We start from the raw sequence: 17342 nt of genomic DNA on the forward strand, positions 1-17342 counted from the left end.
GAGAGGGTGTGATGCCAGTGAGTGAAAGACTAAAGGACGAATTCAGACTTGTTACTTTCCTATTGGTTTTCATGGGAATTCACACTGAATTGAAAGCAGGTTGGAGTGGCTGAGGCAGCTCTAGGAAGGGGGAGGGGGTGGAGGAGGGAGGAACTGGAGGCAGGGGTGATAGCACAGGGCCCGGTCCTTCACAGCTTCGCTCCTGTGAGACTTGCAGGCTGAAACTGCCTAGCTCTGCCTCCCAAGGACTGAGCACCGAGGACCGATCCTGATGCTGCAACCCTCGCCTCTCCCCTCCCCCACCCAGCCCAGGCCACTGCCTACCCCTCACCTGCCCACTCCTTCCCATGCTGCTGCCACGGCCTGTGCGCACTTCAGAATTTCATTCTGTGGTCACCTGGGTGACCACAACAGCCTTCTAAGAAGGCTGTTCCCACACTTGCCCTGCACCCCAACTGGGTTCCCCACAAAGCAGCCAGTGTAAGCTCTCCAAGTGACAAAGCTGCTTACAGTCTCTCGGTGGCTCCCCTTTGCTCTTAGAAAAAAGTAAAAAAGATCCTTAATTCTGCCTGCCTCCTCTAGCTGCGGCCACTCTCTCAGGCCTCGCCTCCTCCCTCGCTCCGCTCCAGCCACACTGACTTTGTTCACCTCCTTCAAGGACTGTGCTCCCTCCCAGCTCAGGGCCTTTGCACTTACTGTTCCCTTTGCCTGGAATGCCCTTCCCACTCTTTCTTAAGATCTGGTTTATGATCTGGCTCAGCGATTTGCAACATTTCTCCTCTTGTGGCACACGTAAACTAATTACTAAAATCCTGCGGCACACCAACAAATACATGTTTTTGCAGTTCTGATCAAAATACAAGTATAATTTTGATTGATGTACCAAAAAAATTATAGTAGTGACTTATCTTTTATGCTCCAAAATGAATTTTTAAAGAATCAGGTTCCGCCCTGAACAGTGTGGCTCAGTTGGTCGGGCATTGTCCCACAAAACAAAAGGTTGCTGGTTGATTCCCAGTCAGGGCAGATGCCTGGAATTGATTTTTTAGAGAGAGGAGGAAGGAGAGAGCAAGAGAAAGAGAAACATCAATGTGTGGTTGCCTCTCACACGCCCCCAACTGGGAACCTGGCCTGCAACCCAGGCATGTGCCGTGCCCGGGAATTGAACCAGAGACCTTGGGTTCACAGGTCAGTGCTCAATCCGCTTAGCCACACCAGCCAGGGCTCCTCTCTCTAAAATAAATAAAATCTTTTAAAAACTCAGGTGCCTATCCTTGTATATAAGGATATCTGGTACCAAGAATTAACAGATCAGATGCAATCTTATTATGGAACATAACCTATTATGCAACTCTACTATAAGATGCAACTCTACTATAAGATGCAACTCTACTATAAGATGCAACTCTATTATATGTCCCATATATTTATGGTTCAAGACAGGGAATTCACACCAGACAGCTGTTGTTGTGCTGGCTGTTGTCATTTTTTTTATTTGACAGTCTTGGGGGAAAAGAGGCCAGTGTCTCTAACTAGTCAGGTATTGCCTGTTTTGAAAATTCTTGTGGCACACCAGTTGAAAATCCCTGCTCTAGCGCACCTGTTCTTTTACAAATTCTTACAGATAACCCTCATGACCACACCTTTATTTACAGTGTGTGAGCTTTTTATTAATGGTTATCCCCCCAAATAGATGGTAAGCTCTCGGAGGGCAGGGAGGAGCCGTACCTGTTCTGCTCACCCTGCGTCCCAACACCGGCCACAGGCCCAGGCTGAGCCTCACCTCCCCCTGAAGACCCTGCTGGAACAGCTCCCTGGGGCTTTCGCTGGCTCCCTGCCTTGTCACCACGTGAATCAGCTGGGACCACCACCGAGCAGTTACTGTGCTGCCCTTGGATCGTGTGCTCACACGTCTGTCCTGCCCCTCAACTATGGAGTCCTGAAGAGTGAGGGCCACTGGCTTTGCTGGGCAGGTTTCCCTGACACCCCACGCCATGCTCGGCCTGCAGGAAATGACTGCGTGAATAAATGAATGAGTCTCTGGAGACAGCTCCCTGAGACCAGGTGCTGTCCCCCGTAAACCAAGGGGCTGAAACAGACAGTTCTCTTGTTTCTAACACGGTGGCTCCAACATGACATACACCTGCCTGTCAGCACCCTCTGTGTTGTCCCCCTTTGCCTTTAACCGTTGCCCTGGTAACTCACAAACTCACTGCTACCACACTTCCTCTATTTCATTATGCAAAGAAAGCCTCATACCTCAGGGCTTTCTATAGATTATGCGAAAAGTGCATTTTAATATCTCCTTCCTCTTTTACTCATGTCTTTTAGGTAGGTCTTTCTCATGTTTATAAAGCAACTTTTTCATTTTCTGATTACTAAGAAGTGCTTACAGTAGTTAAAAAGTTATGAAGAATAACCTAGTGGAGACCCATAAATGCACCAAAGTACGCATAGCTGAGGAAATAAAATGTGACCCTGGTACTTAAGCCTTTTCTTTAAAGAAGAATACCATCTGAGGCCTCCCTAGATGCACTCATGCATTTCCATGGAACTGGAGAGCTGGTTTCACCCAGTGCATCCAGGACAGAGCCTGGCATCTCTTTGTCCAGGCAGGAGGCTTTTGTCCTGCACTCTCTTCCAAGAAGAATGGGTCTCCCTCCTCCCTCGGGCCTCAGCAGGCCTTGACCACGTTCCTTTCAAGGACAGACCTGGAGACTCTCTGAACTGAGAGGACCCCAGAGGGAAAGGAATCCAGAATCCCACCCAGCACAGAACTGCCTTCCTAATTGTTCCACCCTGGGGGCTCTGTACAGTGGTGAACTCCAAACCCCATGGGGGAAGGCCCCGGAAAAGAAAAATGAAAACAAACAGAGGAGACATAAGCATTCAGATGGAGAGGAACATGTTTGCATTCATGGTGAAGTCTTCTGGAGGTGGGATTCATCTAGGAATGCACCCTACAAGTCAATTTAATCATTCTTTCACTACTCATCTGTAGGCTAGACATGGAGCTAGAGGTTGGGGTTTGAGTATGAATAGGATATGATTCATAACCTCAAGAAACTTAAAGATGTAAAGAAACATTTATGCTATAGTGTGATAACAGCTACCATAGAGATGTGTGTGTGGGGTGTGAAGGACACTTCTGAGTCAATGTACTTAGAGCACTGGGGAAGGCTTCTTGGAGGAGGTGATGGTTGTCCTGTGTTGTGGAGGATGGCATGTGCAACGTATGATGTGTCCAGAATGCCTGGGGGGAGCTGCAGGTGGTTCCCCCTTTCTGGAGTGAAAGGTGGGCACGGGTCGTGGTGGGATATGTGGCCAGAGCTACATCACCAAGGTCTACATGCTCAGCTGAGCAGTGTGAACCTTCTGCAAGCTGGGGGTGGCCACTGGATGGTTCAAGGCAGGGGAGAGTCCTGAAGAGAAATGGAAAGCCCTGTGAAGTGGCGTGGTGGTGAACTGGAGAAGTAAGACCAATAAGGAGGGGGCCACAGTATTGAGATGCGGAGCAGTGAGAGTCTGAGCTCAGTTGGTGTCAAAGAGAAAGGAGAGGAAGAAAGTAAAGAGAGAAGCATCCAGTAGACACAAAGAATGAGGGCAGGGAGGGTTCTGGGTAGTTCTCAAGATTTGCATTTGGCTGACTGGGGGTTGACAGTGCTATTCATGGACAGAACAGAACAAATCCCAGAGAATAAGTAGACCTTGGCATGGTCTTTGGGTGATGGGACCGAAGTTGAAAGTAGAAGGGATAAGAGACTCCCACAGAATCTACAAGCGTGAAAGTCACTAGAAGCAGAGAGAAGGGCATAGAAGGGTCAAGCAGGATTAGGGTATGGATCACAGGGGCTCTGAACATTCACCCAGTTTTCTGAGGTGACGTCCTGGCACAACTTTGGAGGACACAGCTTAAACGAAGAGACATCCTTGTGGTTCCAGGGTGGGAGCCTTGGGCGTCCATCTTAGCACCAGCATGAAATCTAGGATGAAATTGAGCATGACCCTAGACACCACCTACAGGCCTTGGTGAAGCAGCTCAATGTCCACTCAGTTTGAATCCAGTTTTTTTTTTTAAATTTAGATAATTTGTATTTAATTGGTTTTGTGAACAGTTTCATACATCTCAGTGGGGGTGGGGAAAGACAGAGAGAAAACACACGTTCCAATTACTAGGCACTTTGGAGGAACACAGGAGAAAACCAGAAACAGAAGCTGGATTCCATTTTTAAATTTTAGGGCTTTAAATAAAACAAAGTTATACCTAGTTAAAGAACCAAATAGTCCTGTATCAAAAATGTCAGTTGCTTAACCCTTTTTCTGCTCCCTTGAGACAATTACTTTCAACATTTATTAGATGAGTCTTCTCATATTTACCTCCATAGCTCTAAATGACAAGAGTATATTGATACTTCCCGATTTTGTTCTTATTAGGCATTATCTATTGACTTTCCAATATGGCAGACAAAGATTTAGTTACGTTTATTCTACCCTCATTTCCACCACACACATGCACCCACTTCCCATTCCCCCACCCTCTCCATATAATTCTGTCATATTTGGTTATACTGTTAGGGTAGATAGCTAGATATTATAAAGGAATGGAGCAAAGGGAATCAAACAGGATTAAGCACAATAAACTGGGGAGCTGAGTCAGATGCTGAGCCTGTTTCACTGGGAAGCTGCAGCATTCACAGACTCCCCAGGGGACTGCTGCACTGGAACCTAATCCCAGAAGCAGGAAGAAAGCTAAATGATGGTTGCCTGTCATTACCGGTCATTACCGGTCATTACCTGTCATTACCAGGGAAGGAGTAAACAATAAAAGGGAATTTCCTCCGCTGGGCACATGCCCAGCAGAAGCCAAGATGGTATAGGAAGAGGTACTTCTACTATGAGGCATGCCCAGTAGGAGCCAAGATGGTGACCATAATGCCTGTGTATCTAACCTGGGAGAAAGATTGGATTGGATAAGAGACACAGAATCCCAGAAGATCTAGAAAACAGATTGGCTAGGGGGGAAACCAACAGGAGACCGTGAAAGACTGGGAGACTGACTGGTTAGTTCGAAAGGGTGCCAGGTCCTTCCCAAGCCTGCAATAATATAACCCAAGCCAACAAGTCTCGCTCTCTCTCCAACGTTAACATGCCCTCAACCCCTTCGTTCGTGCATCTCTCTCCATAGCAGCCATGTGGACCCAGCAGCTGCCCGGGCCTGGGCTCCAAGCGCAAGCCTGGTTGTAGCAGCACAGAACGCCTGAAGCGCAGCTGGGAACAGAATCTGAGCTTGCTGGATGGCGACAAAGGCTGAACTGGACTAAGCTTTGATATGGACTAAATAACTGGCACAGAATTTATGGACACTGGCCTTTCTTCTGGGCTTGTTAAAGACAAGGTTGGAATTTTTTCTGCAGTGGGACAGATGAAGATGAGGTGCTGAGAACCTGGGGGCAGCCTTCTATTTCCACCCACCCCAATAAATCTTACCACTAAACCTCATCCTCCCATGTGTGGGTCCCTGAAAATGCTTTCTCAGGACCCTGTGAAGGACCCCATTTCCACTGGCAACAAGATCGATTTTCAGTTGTCACGTTATTAGGACAGCGGTAAAGCTATTCACAACTGAGTCACTTAAGATAACCATGAGCTTCCTCCTTTCCTCTGCAGCTTGGAGTTAATAATCCCCCCGTTTCTTTAGTTAGCCTTGTTGTACTTACTATTACTAGTCCAACCTCTAGTTCTTCCCCAATTGTGTAAAACCCCTCTCAAATTCTATCAATGTCATATTCTGGAATAAATCTTTTCTGGAATCTTTTGACTAGCTTCAGTCCGGACAGGCTGCTTTCCACCCTGGCGCATGGCTGTCTACCTGGCATTTTCCTTTATCGTGATCTTAGTGATTCCCATCGATTGCCTCTTGGGTTGGAGTCCCTGTTTTCTCGATCTTACATCTCACTCTCCACGCTTCCTCCCTTGGTTTGGTGGAGCCCACCACTTAGCCACTTCCTGAGAGCACAAGGCGGTACCTTTTTCTGCAACCTTGCATGTCATGTTTGAAAATATGTGATTCTCTTCTCATGCTTTTTTCTTTTGGTAATTTGGGTATAAAATTCCAAGATGATGATTTTCCTTCAGAAAGCATCATTCCCCTGACTTTTCATTTCCAGGCTGATGATAACTCAGATGACATTCTGCAACAGTTTGTGTGTGTGTGTGTGGGGGGGGGGTGCACTTTATGACACCTTTCATCTTGGAAAACCTGTTGGATCTCTTCTTTGTCCAGGTCACTTGAAGTTTCGTGGTGATGTGTAACTCAGTTCTGCCAACAGGGGCTGAGAGCATGTGCTGTATAGCTTATATCAGTAAATGCTGCAGAGTGTCCAGAGCACACAAAGAGATACCCAAGTCCTTACAAGCTGGAAATCCATGGCAAGTATGGGAGATAAGGCAAACAGGATTTTGTGAGTGTGAAGTATTACACATATAAGATCTGTATGGACAACATTTTTGCAAATTTCAAGTGTTGGTATTTTTAAGGAGGAATAATCCAGGGACTCAGCCTGATTCATTCATTAGCAATTCAGCTTTCCCATGCACTGGACAAACACCATGCCTTCCACAACTACAGCCCCTTGTTCAGATGGCAGTGAGCTACCAATAAGGTTCTCATTTTGACCTCCAAGTTCTGCTCTCACTGCTAGAAATTGTTTTCAGCCTCTAGGGGGCAGACTTTGCTGCTATCCTGCAGAAAGCAACAAAAGCTGAGTTCAGTGCCAGAGGTTTCCTCAAGCTCCTTGGGGAGCCAGTTAGGAGGAAACCAGGAACCAGGGTCCCTTTTTGGGAAGCAACCCCTAAAATCTATTTCTCCTTCCCCTTTAAGGTGTACCTATGGATACCTAGAGGTAGCACATATTGATAAATAAATGTAACACATCATAAGCTGTGGCAGATCCTGGCCGGCAGGATCCGTGTATGTTGTGGCTGCTTGTGAACAGGGACAACAGAAGTCCTGTGGAGAAAAAGGGACAGCAAGGCCACTCTCTGAGGGGAGGGGCACGGAGAGAGGGCCAGAGAGCTCAGTCCCTGTCTGGACAGGCTTTTATTGCTTCTCTGGGTGCATTACATGGAGGGCAGTCCTCATTTACTATGCACAGGTTCACTTCAGGGGAATGCCTTTAACAGATAACAAAGGAAAGAATGTTACTAATTACTTCAAAGAGAAGGATGTTGCAGACCAAGGGGAAAAGTGGTTGAACCAGGTTACACTCCATACCTGGGAGGTTTAGCTCAGATTTTAGGGAGTTGCAGTAAGCCCTTGTGCCTCAACTCAGGGTGAGGGGGTTTTAGCGAAAGCAAGTCTTATAGCAGTCTGGGTACAATGCAAGCCTGATTCCCCATGGGAAAACTTCTCTGTGGGCGTGGCCCTGCATGCCACTTGCTCCCCACTGGTTTTCCATGTGGAGGCTGAGCTACATTTCCATGCCATTAGAAGCAGTTCCCTACAGTAAGCTACTCAATAAATGTTTTTTTCAATGGGCGAATACTTAATATTTCACTCTATGTAATAGCCACCCAATATTTATATAGCTGCTGTATCCCTGCTGGGAATCAGCCAAGAGACAGCAGCACCCTGGTGGCTTTCAGAATATTCTGGAAGGAATGAACACATTATCTGGTTTCATTCTCACAACCACCCTGTGAGGCAGGTATTTCTACAGATTCAGAGACTGAAGGACAGAGAGGTTGAGTGCCCAAGATCCCAAAGCCAATATTGGCAGAACAGACTTCATGTCTCGAGCAGGCTGAATCCAGAGCTCACCACAGAGCCTGTTCGCTCCATCTGAAAAGGCCGCCCCAAACATCACTGGGAACCCAGGGAAGGCCCTTTGGGATCAGTCATCACATTGAAGCACTGCCCCAGAAAAGCGCCTGGGAGAGGCTTCACGGAACGGAATGCAGGAAATCTGTCTTACTGTTGCTCATTCTTATGCTGGTTAGCTGTGGAACTTGGATAATACACTCTGACTCTTGGGACCTCGGTTTCCATATCTGTAAAGTGAAATTAAGACTGTATTCTGAACAGTGGAGAGAACCGCAGTGACCTAGGGAAAAGAAACGGTGAGAGATCTTTCCAAGAGAGTGGAGGTTCGGTGCTCTCTGTACTCCCATGAAGAATGATGGGAAACACTGTTGGAACTCTGAGAATAGAGAAGTTAGTGTAGAAATTCTCAGTTGAGTATGCTTCCTTTTCAAACATTCTGTTATAATCTATAATTTCTACCAAAAAGTGGGTGCCTCCGAGCAGCGCTCCCCCTCCTGTGAACTGGTGGTTCTGTAGTAGGCAGTTGGACAGGCATGAGAGGAGCAAGGACGATGGGCCAGGTACAGAAGGTCAAAGGGTGGAAAGCCCCAGGTGCCTAGCAACAGGCAAACCTAGGAAAACAAGGACCTCGCCCCCAGGGTAACCTTTCCTCCCCTAGCATATTGCAGTTTAGACCCCCTGACCTTCCACAGTGCTGGTTGTGCGGTCCAGACTCTCTCCTGACCTTTCCTCCCCTCACATGTTATGCAGTAGACGCCCTGTGGAAGACCAAGGTGCTGAAGAGTGGCCTCATGACACTCCCTTGTGGGCCCCTCCACCATCACTCCCTTAAGCATTAACCCCTAGGGGTAACATCTGGGCTTCAGTTGTATTTCAGCTCCAGGCCCAGAAAAGCAGCAAAATCAGAGGAGTGACACCGTGGCTGACATCCGGGTCAGCTGCACTGACTGATGACCCCCGGTGCCGACCAATCAGTGGAGACCATGACTGTGAAAGGACCCGCCTGGAAAGCTGATGAGTATTCTATTGAATGAGTATTCTATTTAGGGTCTAGGGACCCTAAAACCCTGGTCCCTAGAAGCCCTTGGGATGGAGGACCCAGCTTGGCTCTCTGTGGAACACCCCCCACCCTCGTCCCCCAGGCACGCTTTCCTGGTCTCTCTCTCTCCCCTAATCTCCAGGGACCCTTCTTTTCCCTCTGTAATTCGTTTTCTGAGCTCATTTCTCCCACAGCTCACGTCTGCCTCTGCGACTTTCTAAATGAACTTTCTGTTATACTTTGAGTCTTGGCTCTAAATTCTTTCTGAGCTAGAACTCAAGTACCAAGGTTGCTGAACCGAGGCCCGGTCTGACTCCCTCAGTGTGATGCCTCGTTTTTGCAGCCAAGGGTTCTGACGCCACGACTGATGCCTAAACTCGGGCGCATGCTGACATCCCCCCGGGGAGCTTCCCACGTGTAGATGCCAGGCTCTGTCCCCAGAGACCCTGATGGGGGCTGTGGCTGAGGCATTGAGAATGTTAAGAGTTCCCTCATGTGCCTCTATTTTATTTTATTTTTAAAATAAAGTTTTATTTATTTTTTATTAATCTTGGAGAGAGAGAAACATTGATTTGTTGTTCCCCTTATTTACCCATTGATTGGTTGCTTTTTAAATGTGCCCTGACCAGGGATTGAACCCGAAACCTTGGTGTATTGGGATGACACTAACCAGCTGAGCTACTTGGCCAGGGCTCCCATGTGATTGGGTTACAGAGCTTTAAATTCTTCATTTTTGGTCCAACAATTAAAAAAGAAAATAAACAAAACGCAGTGGCACCCTATGGCTCTCAAACTTGAATGTGCAGATAAACACATCACCTGGAGATATTATAAAATGCAGGCTTCAGTTCAGGAGGTCAGGGGTGGGCCTGGGCTTCTGCCCTTGTAAGGGGCTCCCGGGGGTTGCCCACACTGCTGTCCCAGGCTGCACTTGAGTAGCTAGGCTGTAGCTCCAATGCAGACTTGCAGGAGAAGTAATGCTCTTCAGACCTGCCAGGCCCTGAAGGAGGAAGTTCCTTCACTTCTAGGAGCCCCAGTTTCCTGATCAATATATGAAATGCAGGCAAACAATAGTAACCACTTTACAGAATTCTTGTGATGGTTAAGTAAGCTAATGCAGTAAATACGTTAAGCACAATACGACAAATGTTAGCTTTTTAATTGTTAAGGATAATCAACTCTCATGAAAGGCTTACTATCTGCAGGGCATTTTCAAAGTGCTTTTGTGTCTTAAGTCTTGCAAGCCCCAAAACATCACTGTGAGGTGGGCACTATTTCATCATCCCGATTTTACAGATAAAGAAACCCAAGCGAGGTGGAGTACCTTAATTTACATTACATACCTTGGAGCAACTAAGCTGGTGTTTGAACCCAGGGACAAAGTCCAGCCCTCCCGGAGAGCTGAAATGGATCAGCGGACAAAGGCCTACAGGGCTGGCTTTCTGGAGGTCCTGAGTTTAGGATTTACTCTCCGGAATGGCCAGCCCAGCAGGTGGCAGCCCAGGGCTACTTAGGTGCCTTGCCCTTCACCACGCAACCGCCGCTAGCTCTGAAGCATCTCCAACTGGCCCCTCTTCTCCACCCTCAGGTCGTCCTCGCCTAAGGAGGCAGCCCCGGGATCCGTCAAGACAGAATAGCCCTGTCGAACAGGCTCCACTATGAGTCCCTCCCACCCCCGCCCCCCCATAAGGCGAAGTGAGCACGGAAAGCAACCGACGAAGTGAGCTTTCTGCAATTCCCCTTTACTCCCGGAGCGCAACCAGGCCGTGAAGTCTACAAATCTCTCTTGATACCCACAGTTCAGGGAGGGTTTGGGAGCCCAGCCAAGTGGGAAAAAGTTGGGAATTCCTCTTGGATTCCCCAGACCATTCCGGAGGCGCCGGTCTCGGTGCACGCGCGCGGAAGATGGGGACCTGTGCGAAGAAACTATTTGGAGAGTTACCTCGGAAAGGAGGGCAGGATTTCTCGCGTGGTCTTCTAGGAGGGGGGCAAATGACTTTGAGGGGCAGTTCAGGGGGTGGGGGTTAACCGGGCGGTTTCCATGGCGCCTGGGGCGTGGAGGAGGAATGCACCCCTCAAACTGTGGCGAAACAACTGGGCTGTCAGGCCCGCCCGGCCGGAGGAGGTGGGGGGGCGGGGGGAGGGAAGCCGGGCGGGACGGGGGCGGGGCGGTCACGTGCGCCCCAGGGGCGAGGCCCCGAGCCGGCCCGGGAGCAAACGGAGTCCGGCAGAAGTGGCTGCGCTAGGAGCTAAGTCTTTTCCCGGATCAAGCTCTGAACGTGGCGAGAAAGCCTTAGGTGGACTCGAGGCGCCTGCGGCCGGCGGACAGCGGGCCCCACGGAAAAGTGGGGGCAGAAGTTGGGAGGTGAAAGTTGGGAGGCCCACTCGTGGCTTTCACGCAGGATTGGATCTCCATTTCTTCTGGGGCAGACGGGAGCAACTGCCCCATCAGCTTTAGGGGGCCAGCCGAGGCTTCTGTGCCTTAAGACTGCCGGGGTTCTCAGCACCTGCCCAGCGCTCCGGGCGAGGCCGTGGCCATGGTGAATGAAGATCCCAACCTGGAGGAGCGAGATGGCACCCCCGAACGGGAGGCGGCGTTCCGGGAGGACCCCAGCATTTCTGCCCACCCCAGCGTCTCGGCCCATCCCAGCATCTCCACGGAACCCAGCGTCTCGGCCCATCCCAGCGTCTCCTTCCACCCCAGCTTCTCTGCAAACCCCAGCAGTTCAGCCTTCCCCAGTACCGCGGCACCTGGTGTCTTGGCCCAACCCAGTAGCTCGGGCCCCGAGGACCTCAGCACGATCAAGGTGAGCAAGCGCCGCTGGGTGGTGGTCCTGGTGTTCAGCTCTTACTCCATGTGCAACGCCTTCCAGTGGATCCAGTATGGCTCCATCAATAACATCTTCAAGAACTTTTACGGCGTCAGTGCCTTTGCCATCGACTGGCTGTCCATGTGCTACATGCTGACCTACATCCCTTTACTACTGCCGGTGGCCTGGCTGCTGGAAAAATTCGGCCTGCGCACCATCGCCCTGACTGGCTCCGCTCTCAACTGCCTGGGGGCCTGGGTGAAGTTAGGGAGCCTGAAGCCACATCTCTTCCCAGTCACTGTGCTGGGCCAGGTCATCTGCTCCGTGGCCCAGGTCTTCATCCTGGGCATGCCGTCCCGCATCGCTTCTGTCTGGTTCGGGGCTAACGAAGTCTCCACGGCCTGCTCCATAGCTGTCTTTGGCAATCAGGTGGGTAGCAGTGCTCCTGGGCGTTTAGGGGAATGGGCACCATATCTTCGTGGGACTGTTCAGTTTTACCTAACTGCCCCTTAACTGCGTGGAGACCAGTTTTCTGACTTCAGCTGTGTTTGTGACTCTGGGTGACTTGGTGGCTGGGTGTGACTGATGGTGTGAGTGAGTGATTATGACTGAATGACTGTGTAAGAGAAGGGCAGGGGGAAACAAAAGGAGATCCCCCCCCCCCGTTTCCCCCCCCCCCCCCAGCAGAAAGCATGCTTTAGAAACATATGATGGTTTTGATGATTTTATTCCTGAACCTGTCAGTCCACCAGCTTAGACCTTGGACTTCAGGAAACCTATCCTTTCTCTGGCAGCAGCTCCAGGACGCCAAACTATTCTGGTCCTATCAGAATCTAGCAGGTGCTTTTAGCCTGACCAACAGCTTTCCTAGAGCGCAGTATCTCCTGTACCACATGGAATCGCAGAGCGGTGCCCTGGTCACATTTGGCACTGTCCTTACCTTCTGTTATACACAGCTAAGGCCAGGACAGTAGGAGCAGTGCTTTCTGCCAAACTCCTTCCCTCTGGTTTACAGCCAAGTTCAGCAGGATAGAGAAGAAATCTCACTCTGAATTTCTAAAGACTAGAAAACTTGGAAAGCCCTAGTAAGCTTATCTCTTAATCCTTTCTCTTTCCCTCTTTTTGGAAGGAGCATCTCAAATTCCTTGCATCTCATTGTGGTCATCACCCAGAAACTTGGGTGTGTTATGAATCTGATTATCTTCTCCAAATATTTGAAGCAAGTTATACGCGGGGCTCTTCTCCACCTGGACCCCCTGTCTCCAGGACTCACGGCTTCCCGAGGCATACTCACTTGCGGCTATGTGTTTAAAAATGACTGGTGACCCTTGGGTCCTAGAGGCCTGTTTTCCCTTAACCTGTTCATCGCATTTAGAAAATGTAACCTTTCATTTAGAAATTTCTTCTTTGGGTCAGAAATTTCTGAAACTTCTCTGAAGGCAAACTTTCATTCTGTTTGTCTTCACCACCAGAAAGTCGACTTGAGCTAAATTTGCCCCAACCACTCAGTCCTGCCCCTTGGGCGACTGGGTAGGCAACCAGTGAAAACATTCAGAGTGGCCTCTTTAGCACACACACCGGCAACATGAAATCCTTTACCCAGTTTGTTTGTTTGTTTTTCCACCGGTGGGTTTTAATGTTCTAAACATGGAATTGATCTGGAGTCAGGGGGTGAAACAAGATGGATCTTGTTCAGGGCAACTGAAAAACAGGCTTTGAAGGTCACGTTTACCGTGTCCTCTAAAAGCCTGAGCGTCTAAGGCAGTGTGATGGGGAGTTCTAACACCCCCACTGCAGCCCTGCTGGTGGGCTTCACTTCACTGGATTTTTCCTTTACAGGAGGGTAAAGCCTTGGGGCTGGGGGAAAGGGGGAAGGGGAGGACCTTTCAGACTCCCAGAGAGATAATCTCCCTGTTTGCAGTAGAACAGGGTACAGACAAGGCCGGTGTTTGGGGAGGGCAGAACGAACTGGGACCAGCCCTCGGGTGGCCTGGTGAGATCAGAGAACCCAACACTTGTTTTGTTAATCATTAAGGGTAAACTACCACGCTTTCTTATCCGTCCTCGTGCACCAGTGAGGGAACTTACCGCCAGCGCTATCTTTACATTGAATAAGAACCGTTACTCATTCATCACCCCCGCACCCCCCCAAGGCCAGGACCTGCTAAGAACCGCACATTTAAAAATACTCTGACAACATATATTTGTATCACAGAGCCACTCATTTAATTCCATCTTTTAGGCTCCACCCACCAGGCTAGGTTAAAAAAAAAATGGAAAAAAACTGAATTGTTTATGCTTCCTCACGTAGAAATAAATATTCAGTTTTCAGTGTGTTTTTAAAAATATTTGTTTATTGATTTTTAGAGAGAGAGGGAAAAAGAGAGAGAAAAGAAAGGGAAGCATCAATTTGATGCTCTACTTTATTTATACATTCATTGGTTGATTCTTGAATGTGTCCTGACTGGGGATCGAACCCTGCAATCTTGGTGTGTGGGGACCTGGCCAGGGCCTCTGAGTGTGTTTTAACCTTTCTTTCTGAGTAAAGCATGACTGAGTGAAGGAGAATTACATGTTAACAAAGCACCTTGAGCTTTGCTCCTTAGAAAAAAGGCTCCACAAAGCCGTTAAACAGATTTGAAATGTCATTCTGCCAAATAATTCTTCACGGGCTGCAGCCTCCACACTGGTCAGCAAACCCCCGGATAATTTTGACCTCTCTCTTCTAGTGCTTCTTATACCCACACACACCAGACCCCACTTGCACTTAATCCAACATTCATTCGTTCCTTCAACAAACTCTTGTGTGGAGGAGGAAGAAAATGTCTTCTACCCTTCGAGGCTCTTTCAGCTGGTCTAATAATGAAACCAACATGAGGCATATTAACAAGAGAAAATAACCAAATTTAATTACATGTGTACAGATGGGAAACATACATCAAAGAGTCAGAGACCCCATACACGAGAGCAGTTCAGAGACAGAAAGGTAGAATGAGGCTTATATGGCATCCTTAGGATTAAGGTAAGATGCCTTGGGGCTTCACAGGGGAAGAGGGGCTTTCCCTAGACAGTAAGAGGTGTAGACACTCAGCAGTAAAAACTCTTATTATGGACACGGCCTCCAGTTTAAATTCTCCTAGGTAGTTGAGGAAGGGGCAGGAGGTCCTCCTGATTCTGCAGGGTCTCAATGGCCTTCAGCTTGAAATAATCCGTGTGCCAAAGTAGTGCATGTTGTGGAGGCCTGTTCTGAACCCCTTTACCTAGCTCCTACCTTTTTCCCCAGGTGCCGCCCTAGGTCTGCAAAGCTAACCCCTGCCTTTGCAAAGTTCTCGCACCAGATATTTAAATTGTACCAGGCACCGAGACTCAGAGTTTTTAGAAAAGCAAAACTTACTAGAGTATAGAGGACTTATTTCCAGTTATCCACCAGGTTTTTAGTATCTTCTTTGCCTAATTGCCCTGGGACAATTGAAGGGGAAAGGAGCTAAATATCCATCAAACAGCTATTCTGTGCAAGGCGCCTTTTCATCCATTATTTGATTTTTCAGCAGTATGAGGCAAGTGGAATTGCCCCCATTGCTACAGGGAAGAAACCGAGGCAGGCGAACGGAGCAGCCTTCGGGGCCCACAGCGACCGCGTGGCGGGAGGGAGATTTGGACCCACCGCCACCTCCAGAGCGCGTGTCAGTAATTGGCCTGTAGCTAGTCTTCATGTGGATAAAGCATGTATTTTTTTAAAACGGGGGGCAGGATTCTGAGGCTCAAATTTTGCCCCTTTATGTGTCAAGGGTCGTAGTGATGAAAAAGTGTCAGGCAGTTTTTTTCCTAGACTTTTAAGAGCGTGGCTAGAGTCTTTTGAAGTTCCCAGTGTCAGAACCACACCCCCCAACCCCCTCTGCCCCCTCCCCCTCCTGCTCTGGGAGCCTTGCAAACTGCTAAAGGCTGTGCTCTGAACTTAGCTGGAGAGGCTCAAGTCCCAAGTCTCTGGCAAGAGGAAACCAGTAAATCCTGAGATGAGTGAGAGAGGAGGCAAGGAGGCTCCCAGGTGGCAGCTGAGGCCCTTCCTGCTCCCTCTGGCCAGTCCAACAGGTGGTAACAGACTGGCTTTTTTTTTTTTTTTTAGCAACACTTGTTCCATTGTTTCAAGGGATGATGATCTGTGTAGGGTTTTGAGTGATGTGGACACATTGTTGTTGTGTGAGAGTTGGAAGAAAGCCTGGTGGTGGCTTGGTGGCAGAGGACCAGGGAGATGAGGGAGCTGAAATAAATGTTCAGGTCCGCCCCAGCCGCCCTGAGGAGCCCACAGCACCCAGAAGGGAAGGGACTTCCTCAAGGACTCTTGGGCTGCTCAGAGCACAGCGCCACCGGATAACAGAGTAAGAGAGACTCAGTTTGCTTTCCGGGTAAGAAAAGTACAGTCGCCTTACAAAGCCAGTTCAGTGGAAGCCACGGCCGGCTGGGCTGTGGAAAATAGCACTATCCCATGGAAATAAAACACAAGCCACATGAATAACTAAATCTTCTAGTAGCTATGTTTAAAAAGTATAAAATGTAAATTAAAAAAATTAAAAAGAGCAGGTGAAATTAGTTGTAGTACTATATTTTATTTAACCCAATACAGCCAAAGCATTATTTCAACATGTAATCAATATAATAAGATTATTAACGAGCTATTTTACATTCTTTTTTCATAGTGGGTCTTTAGAAATTGGCCTTTTTTTTGTACTTACAGACTAACCGCCCTTCCGGTGGGAAGGGACAGCAGGTGATGGGGCGTGTTCAGTAGCTAGGTGGGACTGCACACATCTGGAACGATGATGCAGTTTGTAGGGGAGAAAAAGGTTTCCTTGACCCTCTTAGGGCTCCTGGCTGGATCTAAAAATTAAACTGATGAAGTCCTATTCACAGAAAACCATCAGATGTATTTAATGTAAGTGTTATGTGACATAGGAGCCTTCCTGACAAAATAAAGAAACAAGTCGCCGGTTTGATTCCCAGTCAGGGCACGAGCCTGGGTTGCAGCCCAGGTCTCCAGTTGGGGGCGTGCCAGAGCCGACTGATTGATGTTTCTCTCCCCCCTCTCTAAAAATACATAAATAAAATCTTAACAATAAAAAAAAAAGAAAGAAAGCAAAGCAACAGCCCTGTGCATTTTGTTTCAGGTTTGATGAAGAGTGGACAGTTGTGGATGACAGTTTAGGAGTATGAAGGAATTATAGTCACCAGGGAAAACTGAGCAAGGCCTCTTCTGGGCGGTGCCCCTTCGTCTTCAGAGATAAGGGTGCTTCCCTCCTCCCTCCCGCCCTCCCGCCCTCCAGGGTCTGGGGAGGGCGCCTCTGACCGGAGGGCTTTAAAGTCTGTTTCAAAGAAGAGCAAAGGGGGGGAGGAGGTCAGGGCAGCCTCTCTGCTTCTGCTGTTTGCTCAAACTCCTTCAGCTTAAACTATTCAGTACGCCAAGGTGCCATAATTTGGGGGTGCAGCGTGTCCTGAACCTCATTGTATTTCAAGCAGCTGGAAACCAGCTTCTAGCAGATAAAGATGGGCTCTAGTGAAATGATTGCAGCCTTGAGGTGGCTGTGTTTGTGGGGCTGGCTGAGCCTAGAACACAGGTGGCAAACATCAGGCCCAAGGGCCAAATCTGACCCCTCCACCTTGTTTTATCCAGCCCGGC

At 48.7% G+C, this 17342-nt stretch overlaps 1 protein-coding gene across 4 annotated transcripts in view; it reads left to right on the top strand.

Moving 5' to 3' along the window:
• The first annotated feature begins 11037 nt into the window (after positions 1 to 11037).
• FLVCR2 (FLVCR heme transporter 2) overlaps positions 11038 to 17342 on the top strand; it is a 58818-nt gene continuing 52513 nt past the window's right edge. For 2 of the 4 annotated variants that reach the window (XM_053673223.1, XM_053673222.1), the window contains exon 1: positions 11038 to 12100. In XM_053673223.1, the coding sequence (XP_053529198.1) occupies positions 11399 to 12100 (702 nt within the window). In that variant the 5' untranslated portion in view covers positions 11038 to 11398. The remainder of the gene's footprint in view (positions 12101 to 17342) is intronic. The other 2 variants (XM_053673224.1, XM_037145221.2) reach the window with 1 other exon arrangement.

Source organism: Artibeus jamaicensis, unplaced genomic scaffold (assembly GCF_021234435.1).
Source record: "Artibeus jamaicensis isolate MK-2021 breed Jamaican fruit bat unplaced genomic scaffold, CSHL_Jam_final contig_851, whole genome shotgun sequence".
Taxonomy (NCBI): domain Eukaryota; kingdom Metazoa; phylum Chordata; class Mammalia; order Chiroptera; family Phyllostomidae; genus Artibeus; species Artibeus jamaicensis.